The 12,768-nt window shown below is 45.2% G+C and overlaps 1 protein-coding gene across 2 annotated transcripts in view; it reads left to right on the top strand.

The window, feature by feature from the left end:
- The first annotated feature begins 4,950 nt into the window (after nucleotides 1-4,950).
- Nucleotides 4,951-12,768, top strand: part of LOC128876842 (homeobox protein dve-1) — a 46,182-nt gene continuing 38,364 nt past the window's right edge. Inside the window, exon 1 of one of the 2 annotated variants that reach the window (XM_054123562.1) lies at nucleotides 4,951-6,179. In XM_054123562.1, the coding sequence (XP_053979537.1) occupies nucleotides 6,105-6,179 (75 nt within the window). In that variant the 5' untranslated portion in view covers nucleotides 4,951-6,104. The remainder of the gene's footprint in view (nucleotides 6,180-12,768) is intronic. The other variant, XM_054123561.1, reaches the window with a different exon arrangement.

Below are 12,768 nucleotides of genomic sequence, written 5' to 3'. Positions count from 1 at the left end.
CCCCCCCCCCCCCCCCCCCCCCCGATTGCCCCCTGTTCCACGAAGAAGATCCTTTCTACCCCGAGCAGAGAACGGCGACCGCTCTCCCGTGTATGTTAACGCACCGACGCTCATAGCAGATCCATAACGCAACCCCTCCGACCCTCGTAAACCTGAATTTATTAACACTCCGAACGACGGGGGAGATTTGCTAAATGGTTTTCAATTTGTACATTAACGCTTCCAGACCACATGCTCGACAGATCTCGCGGGCGTATCGCGTATGCACCGCCGCCGCCCCCCCCCCCCCTTGCCCTCACCTGCCAGTGAGTATATTTCATTTCTTATTTCGAGGTTTATATACACGGCAGTTCTTCTTTATCGCGGACCGCCGCGAACGTCGCGTGCGAAATTTAAATTCGGGACGGTTTCGATTTTATTGCCAGTTCTGGTAATTGAACGGGGGAGAATGGTAGATCAGCAGACGTTCCAGTCGCGTTGATATCGTTTCCTTTGAGATACGAACGAACAGGTTCTGGGTTCTTGGGTTCTAGCATGCTCGGGGCTGGTGGCTCTCCCTCTATCCCTTTGTAATACAGAAGCCTGAAACGAGTCACGGGAATTCTTGTATCGATCGAACGTGTGATTATTTATGATCGAGGAAGATAGTCTTCTATTTTTATTTTTTGAATGCCATAATTTTAAACATTTCTCTCTAATTACGTAAACGAGTCGAGAAAAATTTAAACATTAATTATTTATTCGAGACTAAATTCGGATGCCCCTTCGTGATACAAAACTAAACAAAATTGCAGCGACGCATTCGTGGTTGCATTCATTCGGGGTCTACATCTGAAACTTTAAACAAAATTGAGGACGCATCGACATCACCTGGATCACCTTTAAAATTAATCCGGCAACTCCTTCCAAGACGAATACCTTCCCAGCACCGAGAGTCACTTTGGACACTCCGACACACGGACGAACATCCCTCCGCGTCCCAACCTGTAAAATGTAACCATAGGAAACGACGCCTGAGCGTCTCCGCGACAAGGATATTCGGATGCATCGCGCAGCACGCCCGTAATTTCCCGGGTAAGCTCCGGCAAATTAGCTCGGGGCATACGTTACCCTCGCCTTAGTTGTCCTTCCAGAGTCCTCCACCCACCGGGTCGCCACACCCCCGGCTCTCGGTGCCCCTCCAGAAAACCCAGATCACCTAGAAGGCGAGCTACCCCGTCCTTCCGCTTTTTCCAATGATAGGAAGCGTCCAAACACGGCTGCCACCGTCTACATCCCCTTCGTACACGGACCTAGCCCCCGCCTGTGCACGCGAACGATCCGCGGAACTCCGAGTTACGACGGGCAAGGGGTGGGGTGGGGTGGGGTGGGGTGGGGTTGGGGGGGTTGGAAAGCTCGCGCTGGCGAAGCTCCAGGGGAAAAGAGCGTCGCGAGACGCTAGGTGTTGCTTCTGGGCAGGTACTATCCGGTGGCGCGTCGAGGGATGCGGGGGGAATCACCACCCCCCGAGCTTCGACGCGAAAGCTACCCCGCCGGGGGGTGTGGGGCGTGGCTCCTCGTCGTACCGCCCGCAAGCTCCGCGGTGCACGCCCACGCGCAGCTTTGCCACCCACCGTCGGCGATCCTGGAAAACAGTCCGACCAGCCGTGTCACCGGCGAGACTTGGAACGGTAAACCCCTCCACGGTTAAACGGGAGCAGTAGTCCTTCCATCCGTGATCCATCCTCTGTTTCACTCTTTCCACCCCCACACACATACACACACACACTCCACCCCCGTCCCCACCTCCACCTCTCTCACTCACGACGAACTTCTCCTACCGGTCTGCCTCCCCCGCCCCTCAAGTTTCAACTTCGGCCCGCTTTGCACACAGATTGCATCTGTGGCATCCGCGGATGCAATCATTACCCCGCCATTCCCCGTCCCTCCCTCCCTCCCTCCCTCCCTCCCTCCCGCCGTCTCACCGCTCGCCCAGTTTGCTCCTTTTACGTGGAAAGACGCGATGATTGTGTGCGCGCGTCGGACGGGCCGCGCATGCCTATGGTTGTGTCGTTTGCATGAGGAGGCTGGTTAGAAGAGTGCACCCGTTCGGAAACAGGGGGTTGGGAAAGTTTGAGGCAAAGCCTCGTAGATGCTTTATTGGCTTCAGCGTCGCGATAAGGAGCGTCCCGGGTTACCATGGGAAATGTAACGGTAATATGGCTAGAGGACCACGCCGCCCTGGGGAAACCGGATTCGTAGTGTCCCTTCGGTTTTTCGTCGTTCGATCGGAATGCCGGGGGTTGGCGATGTTGAGACGATCGAAGGGGTTTGGTGATCGTGGAATATTTTTTTTTTTTTTTTTTTTTTTTTATTTAATTGTTTGGTGGAGAGGGATGATTTGATATCGAGAAGATTATGTGTCAGAGAACACAGATTATGTGTTTAGAGAACCTAATCTAAACTTATGGAAAACGTGAAGTGTACGTTGCTACGAGTCCAAAAGGAATTCGAGCACGTACATCCTGATCCTATGAATAAATAGAAGATACCTTTGTTACAGCAAAGTTACTCTCGCTCTCGTATTGCACAATTCACGGGACGGATTGTTGGGATGGGAGGTACTATTGCAACATACTCTCCTGACATCTTGCCAAACGATTGTCATCTTTTTCGAAATCTGAACATTATAGAACAGAATTGAGTATCTTTGCCTTGTTTCCAGTAGCTTTCGATACAGATGAAAACGTTGGACTTGGTAGCAATTATTGGTGAAACTATTTAACGACCTAAACACTGGTAATACTTTTTATTATTGGCCTTGGTCCATAAACAATGGACACATTTCGTTCCGCCCTTAAGACTTTTCGAAATAAACCAGAGCGGAATAGATTAGGAATTTTTGTGACACGAAAATCCAGAGCTTCGTCTCGGTTCAAGGGTTTTGGTATCTCCACAATCGGATTTGAAAAGTGTGGAGTGTTGTATCAGCGAACGAAATCTCCCGGTGTTTCCCAATCTGTCACGCGGAGTTTGTCCAAGGGAAGATTTTCGGCTGACTTCAGCCGATATGTGGGAGGACGAGATATCGCGCACTACCTGCAAATTCGTCGCGTTTCTCCTGTGGCCTTATACCGAGTCGAAATGTGTCAAGCGAAAGAAAATAATGTAATAATAGAAGCTGTACGAAAGCTAGTGTAACGAAACATATTATATACGTCGTAAATAAAAAATAAAAAAACGCGGACAAAGAAGTATTGATAAAAATATCTAGGAACAAATTAAACGTGGTTCTATTTTTAAATATATCCATATATATTTAATTTCATTTCTTTATCTGTTATCAAATATAGGATACTATATCAAGCAACCCTCCTTTAATTTGACCCACCAACAAATTTAAACAATTTTAACACACTTCCATCATCGACAATTGTTAAAAGAGAATTCCAATAATCGCGAACCGTACCACAAACAGGAACAAAACAAACTAAAACGCATCGTAGTCATCGTTCCACGGAATAGAATATTGAATGGCATACGTCACGTGACGTACTAACGGATCAACTGACGAGCACTCTGCCTAATCCTGGGATTATCTAGTTTAATACCCTGGCGCTATCGGAGCCCTGGCCGAGATTAAGCTGACCGATCTGACTGATCAGCTTTTTTCATTCGCATAAATCGATATCAATAACGTCGGTCACGATCTGGGTTAAACGACTTTTGCTGTTTCATTTAACGGAATGCAAAGTATGTGTCACGGGCCGCGCCAGTTCAACGCGTCATTTGATAAATGGAACGTCTTCGCGTACAGAAACGAGAAATAACACCGAATTCGGTACGGGAAAATTGCTCGAATCGGAATACTTTCGAACGGATGATCGTTATCGTAGCACACGAACCGGAAACTGAAACTGTTACGGGGTGACCATGGATGCAATCAGCCTGTTATAACATGCAATTTATTGAAAATGGTCATCAATTGTTGCTGTCGTCAGGGTTTCGTCATTCTTTGGATCACGGGCAAACGTGCACGAGACGTTCGTCGAAAGAGGGCGACGATCCAAAGGTGTCAGCATTTGTGTACGCGAATTTCATTCATTCATATAGGGTTGGGACATTAGGATAGGGATAGGGTTGCTCTTTCTCCTTGTGATTTGTATAAAGATGTCGAGGTGGGAGTATGTAAATCTAAAAATGATCATATTCAGGATATTATTCGGGATTAATTTGTTCGACGAGAAAACATTCAAGCGGGTGCAATCAGACGCATAAATAGCGTCACCAGAAAACACGATACTCGCGTCACTCTCATTTCTCTATCGTCTCGTCTATTTCCGCGTCGAAACTGTCCGCAAGCAATGACAAACCGATTCTCCAAAAGAAAATCGGAAACGAACCAGCAAACGTGACCCTTACCAGTCGGATATCTTAACTCTCCGAGGTCCGGGTTGCCCCTGGCCGATGCCCGCGGCTCGTAGCCCCCGAGCGTGGCGTGTTGCGGGTGCACAGGTGCCGCCGTGTGAGTGCATCTTATCTCTCCAGACACACCCCCCTCGTGCACGTCACTGATACCCACGACGGGGTGGGAGGCGACGCTGGAAAACTGGAAGTGGGAGTCGAAATCGCGGAGAGAGAAAGTCGCTAAGATGACTGGATGCGGAGAGGAAAGGCGAGAGCGGGCAGACGCGACGGATGAAAGGGGTGGACGAGCCCGATCGGGGGAGGGGATAGTGAAACCCCCCCGCGGGTGGGAAAACAAAGATACACGACGGCGTCGTCGGTGGAAAACACGGGAGAGAAAATAGTCGCCGGATTGGAAGGAACGGAGCCGAAGCGGGATGAGTGAAACATAGCGTGAGAGTGAGAGGAAGGGTGGGGGGGTTGGTGGGAGGGAAGGGGGGAAGAAGAGTAAGCAGGCGGAGAGAGGACAGAAGGATCAAAGAGATGACGAGAGAGAGAAAGGAGAGAATGCACGGATGACGAAGGCAAGATACGAAGGGTTTGAGGGTGAACCATCCGAGTGAGGACCAGGATGGTCCTCCGCCGTGGGCGATGGTGGCCGCCACCGGTGGTGGGGTGACGTCGACGGCGGGTAGGGCGTCGCAGGGGCAGAACCAGCGCCGCGACGCCACGGCATACACAGTCGCGGCTCGAACGCCGTCCCATACGAGTGTGTCGTCCTCGCGGCTCGCGCGTACTCTTTCAACGGCGCGTATATGACCGCGGTCCGTTCGCTCTGAGGTCAGGGATCCTGGACCGACGCACGATCCAAGCAATCCTTGTAATCGCGATCGACGGGGGAAAAAAAGAAACGATGGACACCCGTTGCGAACACGGTGAATCGGGAAAGACGAGACTTGGCACCCGGAGAGCATGATCGCGGTAGTGTCGAACGAGAGCTTGACAGTTTGTGAGCCAACCGCGTCGTATCGTATCCTGGTCTCGGTTTTCGCAGTGATCTCGAGGACTCCGCGAGGCTCGGTTCGAGTTGTGACGAATTTCGAGTTGGTGGCAAACTAGCAGTTTCTTTAATCGATCCGATCCAAGCACTTGCCCGTGTTGCGTACTCGAGTCTTTTCACGAGTGTATGGTTGAGAACGAATAAAGGGAAGGACAGAGCATTTGGGAAAGTTACGTCGAAATTTGCCGATAGATTCGTTACGATCGCGTCACGTCCCGCCGACACGTGTGCTCCTTCGAGTCCTGGTCACAAGTGCGCGGCCACCCCCTCCAAGCGACGTCGATCCGATCTCGTGTGTCGATTTCGCAGACGGGAATAAATTCAATCGGTGAAATTAATTCAATTTGTCGCGAGCTACGAGAGCCTCGCCTCGAGGTGCGCGTCCTGCATGATATTAGAGGAATTATTGTAACCGTCGTTGCGGATAGAGAGGGCAGTATGAGTCTGTGTGCGAAGGTATGGCTGTGACAACCTGAGCGGCGCTCGCGGTAGCGGGAAACGTAGAATTAAAGAGGACCGATAAACAACCGGTGAGCATTGTCGAAGCAATAGGTGACAGTGTGAAGTTCAATTGGAAAGGAAAGAGAGCAAAAGAAAAAATAGTATGGCGGCGACTTCGGAGTCCCGGGACAATTATTGAGAGACTCTCTACGAGGGAATGGATCTTCAGAGCGCTATGGACACGTTTGTAGAGGCATGGATGGCTGCTAACGCGAAAACGGATCAAGTACAGGTAGATCGAATCATTTTTATCGTTGACATAAAGCGGGATAACTTCTGAGTAGCTTCTTCTCTCTCTTCGATAAATTCTCCCTTCGTTAAAGGAATCGTTGTAATGGTACGCTAACGTTGGCGTCTGTGAATGGCAGAGGAGCAACCCCTTGTACCATTACACAGCCAATTTGCTACCCCACCAATTTCTGCCCTCTTGAGCACTTTCAGCTCGTCGCGGAGTTAATTCCTCGATATCAATTTGCCACTTTGCGTCTTCCACGGTTTGCAAACTTTTCGGTGGGCGTTCTTTAAAAGAAGAATTTCCGCGTCTCGGATTTATAGAGTGTGTTTTCATTTCTTTGAGCTTAAGTTGATTTTTAACGTTCATTTACCAATATGTGAGGGGCTTGGATGTGGATGAAGGGCTGAACCGGCTCAGGGAACGTTGATATTAATATCTCGAACAGCACTCGTATAATCACGTTAGAATTATTTTGTGCTTAAAAGCCTACGTTTAGCCAGAATTGTCTAAATTATTATCCAAGTACCTCACGGCAGGATATTAGTAATTAATCATCCGCAACCTCGCTTTACCCCGTGGATTATAATTAATTAGATTATCATGAATTACTGTATGCTTTTAGGTAACCTTCGTTCTGGAAGAGTTTTCTTTTTATATTTACGAAGAAATAGGATAGGTTCGAGTCGAACAAACACCCCCACGCAGTCTCAGCTCAGAATTTCGTTGAACAACAATCTTTCTTTACTTTTCTTTATTTAAAGAATTTACTTCGTTGATTTTCAATAGCTGTCCATTTTAAAGTATGAAATAAACCATGAACCATATATATATTCGAATGACACACGTATATTCAAGTATACGAGTACTTGAGTGTTAAAAAATAAATGTTCATATCTTATTTCATCCTTTGAAAAACTATTCTTTGATCAATTATAATCATATTCATGAATTTTATCTTATCTTAAGAAAAAAAATTGATTATTTCCAGGCTATGCACAAGTTAATATACAAATATACATACTTTACATCACAAAGTTATTAATTTTCAAATATCTCATGCACGAATGTTACCATCGCGTTAAATTGAACATTTTTAAGACAAGTTCGATACACTCAATGGAAACAGTATTACGTTTTTTTAAACGACGCGCATGGTTTATTATTTAGAGTCGCCCGTTCATCAAAAATCAGAACACATTTCGTATGTCACGATGCACCGTTGGTTCAATTTTCAGTGACGTCAGCTGCGAACTTTCCGAGACAACGTTGAACACACTTTGACGTTGAGTTATCTTGCCCCGAGTGCCGAGTTTATTAAAGTCACGCAGCTGTCATGATTATTCGTGTTATAAAATGGGAAACAATGCATGACGAACGGGGAATCTTTTTCGAACAGTGACGCGCACTTGCGTACGGCAAGAAATTCCTTTCTCTGTGGCACGGTGTATAACAATTGACGCTCGAATATCGTTCAATTCGCGTTATACCAAGCGCTGAATCGAGATTGCAGAGAAACGACATTTCACGCGCGTGGATTTCTAGTAGATTATTTCAATTGCGCAACATCAATGGAAGTTTGAAAAGAATTTCGAAAAAAAGGAAACCAAAGAGTCGCGAGTCAACTGAACGACCCAAGGTGAAGATGCAATCGTTACTTGCAGGGAATGTTGATTAATACGTTTACAAGTATTGACAATTAAAACGAGAAATGTTTGCGGAGGAGAAATTATATTAGAATGAAAGGGTTAATGGTCATTGGTCATATTCATTTTGTTAGATGTCTGAGACGATAGAATAATTAATAAGAACTATCGTCGATATTGTTCAAAATTTATATACACGATGGAGTTGATTTTATACGACACAATAATAGCGATAATAAAATGCAGGCTCGCTGTTGATATACTACGATCCAGGAATAGGTCGATGACACTTATCTAATTTTTTTTATGAAAGTCACATACACTACTTCAGATGGTTGTAAATAATCCGTATAACTTCTCTTAATCGCTTACTATTAATACTCCATTGTAAAATGTCATCCACTCTTATCATCAATTCTACCCAGACCTGAGGTGATCAACAAATTGTACTCTGCGTTGTGCTCGAATTGTGTTCGAAAAGTCGTTGATATTCGACTAGTCGAGTGTTCAAATAGTATTCGAACAACGAATAGTCAAGTAATCGAATATTAAAGTTCGAATTCTATTCAAGCAACACACGAATAGTCAAGTACTCGAGTACTCCAGTTCGAATACTGTTCGAATGACTAATATTCCTCGAATGCTTTCGTGATCCAAGTACTCCACTACTCGAATACACACGAATTCGGCGAGTGTTCCTGATTGGCGATGACTGGAGACTTTGTGGATCTTTTAAGGGGGCCAACCTCTGCGTAGGAAGTCGCGACTATATAGCGTGTACGCGATTCAACGTTCTAAAATTTCAGAGCGTTAACCGGGGCGTTGGCAGAGCGAGGGTTGGGAGATAATCCTTGGTAAAACCGCGGATCGTGTGTGTTGCGTGGATGGGCATACGTACCTTTACACGTGTACGTACGGGGGGTCACGGGTTCTGACCACGATACGGATGTGCCCCTGCCTTCTTCCTGTGGCACGACCACGTTCGCGTTCTGGCATTCAGTGCAACAAGACCGCATCTCCATTGATTGGTCGATCTTTTGATCGTCGGGAACTTCTGATTTTCATTTTTCACCCGGTTCTTTACGCACGCCTTCGCAAACTGGTTGCTGCCATCGGTTTTAATCGTTCATCCGTTATCCTCCATCATTTCCATTGACCTGACCTTTAAATTTCCTTCTAAAATATTAGAAATCGCTTCGAATAATTTGAGGGCATTCGAATACTACGAATGAACTTCGAATACTCGAGTACTCGGGAATCAGTACTCAAATATTTGAGTCGTATAGTATTCGAATAGAATTTTAATGGTATTTGAATATCGAATACTTGAATACCGTAGCGAACAGTCAAATACCATTCGAGTCCCTCTCCTGAATCTACTACCACCCTAATCGCGTTCTCACCTCGCCCACTGACTAATTCAGTCCCACGAATACCTCCCTAATCCTTCCTGCCAAATATCAAAGGACCCAACCAACGTCCAGCACATTCCTAACGTCAAAGACGCGTCCTTGTCGCGTCGCGAACACCGTGTACGCACTGTGGGCCACGTGTGCACTCGAAAGTGCGTACATGTACGTCCAAGGATAGCTTTGAGACACGCATGGTCACGGTATTTGACCACCCCAGCTACCGGAATGATTGTAATCCATCTATCCGGCCACCGAAGCCGATACATCAAATGCACGTACAACTTTTCACGTCCCTTTTCCCGTCCGTTCCTCTACCCTGTCTCTCTACCACGCTATCGTACCATCGGACACAACCTAAATATCCCATAAATATTTATGCCAAATGTAGATATTCAGTTTCATGCAACTCGCGCAACTCTCCCGTTGAGGACTCACTTTTCTTCCACGAATATTAACTGACGTAAACATGGCAGCGACAAGCGTAGTTTACCATCTTCAGGGACGAATCGCATCAATTCCTTTTTTTACAACCTTTCATTCCTGCGACTAAGTAGAACCCTAGAGAAACTTCCGGACATCGTATAAACTTTGTTTTCAAAATTAACGGTTTTTCTCTCGTACATTATTCTAACATTTCCGAATGATTGACAACGTTTTCGCTATAAAAACTTTCACTGCGCTAAATAAAGAAACGTAACCTGCATTAAATTGCAACGAAGGCATAATTTGAATTTAAATTCCTTGTGATCCAAAGCTATAGATCAGGAAGAGTCAATATAATAGAGCGTACGAGCTTCGTTTCTCGAATAATTCAATTTCGCTTGTTTTTCGCTACGTTTTTAGATACGAACGACAGTCATCGAACAGCTGGTAGCGCGTCGAGCAATTTACGTAATGTGATCGTGAAAGCATCAATCCGTGGATTATCTAGCACAGGAAGAGAGGCAATTATTGTACGTGGATATCGGCCATCTGATATCCAGATAAGCCTGATTAGAATGTTACACGATTAACGCGAACCGCGAAGACATTTAATTCCACTCTATCGATGTTCGATAAAACCAGATATTACAATGCCCGATATTATTTAACCGGTTGATCATCTTATCGCTCTGCCAAATCTCCGAGTTGTTTCTATTTTTTTTTTTAAAGGAAGAAAATTTAAAACAAAACGAAAAAACATATAGAACAAATTTCTTTCGAAATTAATTTTTTTTTTAATAAATAGTGGTCCTCCCTTCGTTATCGAGTCTCATTGCTCTCTAATGAAACAAGCGGAATTTAAAAACCCGTCACTCCTTTTGTTTCGATATGGATACGCCCATGATCTTGACCAACTATCGTACGAAAAAATAATGGATCTCGAAAGTATCGGAAGGCTCCCTAAATTCGAGTTTAGGGCGAACGCTTGGCCCGGCGATTTGGTGGACGCGTTGGAAAATATTTGAAAAAAAGCCGAGAGAACCAGTTTACGGCGTGTCGCCGACTTGTAAACTGGTTCTTACGTTAATAAACACTGAAATATCGGCGTCGATAAAGGAAGCCGAAACGTACGATTCAGGAACTGAATTGAGCGCTTCGACTTTTAAACGCAACACGACCGTAATCTGAACGTATGAAATATACTACGGGAGTACTTCAATAATCCCCCAGGGAGGCAGTTATCTTCGGCGCGATTGAAACGTATATTATTACGCGAACAGGGATAGGCTTGTTAGTTTTCCCATTAGGGGCAATGTTGATCACACGCGAGCAGATAAACATTGTTACGCTGACTTATTGTATCTGTTTGATACAAGTGTCATTTGTACGATAATTTTATCTTTTTAGTTAGATGGTGTTAACCCTTCGCTGGATATAAATAACAAAATTAAATTGTAAAAATGTGACTGAAAATTAAAATTTGTAAATAAAACATTGGAAATTGAGATGCTTGAGAAAATAGAATGCTTGAATCAAGCAAACGCTACCGAATTCATCGGATTTCGATACTCGTAACTTCTTCAAACCTACTTGCAAAAGATTCTTAGTTAAACCTGCCTCCATTCCTGAAAGAATCCAAACGAGCGAAATATTCAGTAAGTACTCCTGTTGGAAGAGGTTAGCAAGACGGTTTCGTGAGGGTCCTATGAAAATCAGCGGGTCCAGGTGGTAGGAATGAAACGCGAAGTTCGAGGAAATAATAAAGTGGTTCGGATGGTGTGCAGGGGCAATTTACGCGCCGTCGGCGTCGCTGGAGTGAGAACAGAGCCGATGCATGGATCAGAGAAGGAATCGCACTGAAACGCTTGAAACGTTTGATAGTGCTTGAATCTAACCAAAGAATTTCGTAATCACCGATACATTATTAATGTCATACATTGATAGATGGATTTTCAAATTGGACACGATTTGCAACGAGAGTTTCAAAGCTAACTATCGAGGAAGATTAGGCTCACAGAAAAAGCCTCAGACATCGCTTTCTTTAGTAATATTTACTTAGTATCTACATCGTTGGGAGTGTTGCGGAAGAAAGAGTAGCTAAACACTGTTGCATATTTTTCAACGCGGTAAAAGCAATTCCCTCAAAGTTTCCCTGTGAAATTTTCATTTTTTCTAACTTTGTCTATTCTTAAAAGACCATCCGATATCTCGACAGACTCAACCACTTGGCGTTCAGGTCTAATCTATCCGCTGGACCCCGAAGGCTGAAATTTGTATAACTGGGTCTCTTCCACGAAAAAGTTCGCCGACCCCTGATTTAGAGCGTTATTGACGCTGACGCAAGGAGTACGCCGAAACGGTCCTACGTTCAATTACCGAACATCGTTTAGCCCGACTGTTTCTGGTTCGATCCTTACGTAAGCTCGTTAGGGGGCGACGCGACAAAAATTCGTCTGGAAATAAATTCCCGGAATTCCCCTCGGCTCGTTACAGGACCAGCGCGGAATTTTACTTCGGTCGACGATTAAGGTTATCATCTTAACGGGAAACACACGAGCAGGAAACGCCGAGGACGCGTATCTCTGTTCCACCCGGTAGATAAGCTGATCCGTCGATAAACGATGTCGAACCGCTGTTTACGATGCTGGCATTAATTTTGTGGCGATGTTGCGTTTTGCATAAGGGAACTCGCAGATCTTTTTCCATTTTTTATTAGACTTTCCTCGCGTCGGTGCGATCGGTACGCGTGTACGGCGGTTTAGAAATTGTTTTCCTCGAGGGAAATGAAAACATTTTCGAACGCGTTATTCGGGATCATTTTGTGTTTGTCTGTATGGGTGTTAACTCGCATATTTTTGGGAATATATATTTGTGGATATTTACGTACTCGAATATTTTATAGATACATAAATAAAACGAGTAGAGTTTAAATATCGTACAGGTATTCGAATACTCCAATAAAAGTTCATCCTTATTATTCGAGTTGCCAATCGTTTCCAAATACATTCGCAGCCGACAAATACGTAGATACCCTTCGTAACGAACGCCTGCCAATATACTCAGCAATAATAATAAATTAAATCCCAGTGGCCGGAGCTACAGTTTCAG

Source organism: Hylaeus volcanicus, chromosome 5, assembly GCF_026283585.1.
Source record: "Hylaeus volcanicus isolate JK05 chromosome 5, UHH_iyHylVolc1.0_haploid, whole genome shotgun sequence".
Taxonomy (NCBI): domain Eukaryota; kingdom Metazoa; phylum Arthropoda; class Insecta; order Hymenoptera; family Colletidae; genus Hylaeus; species Hylaeus volcanicus.
The sequence above is the reverse complement of the archived record's forward strand: the minus strand, read 5'-3'. Positions and strand labels throughout refer to the sequence as shown.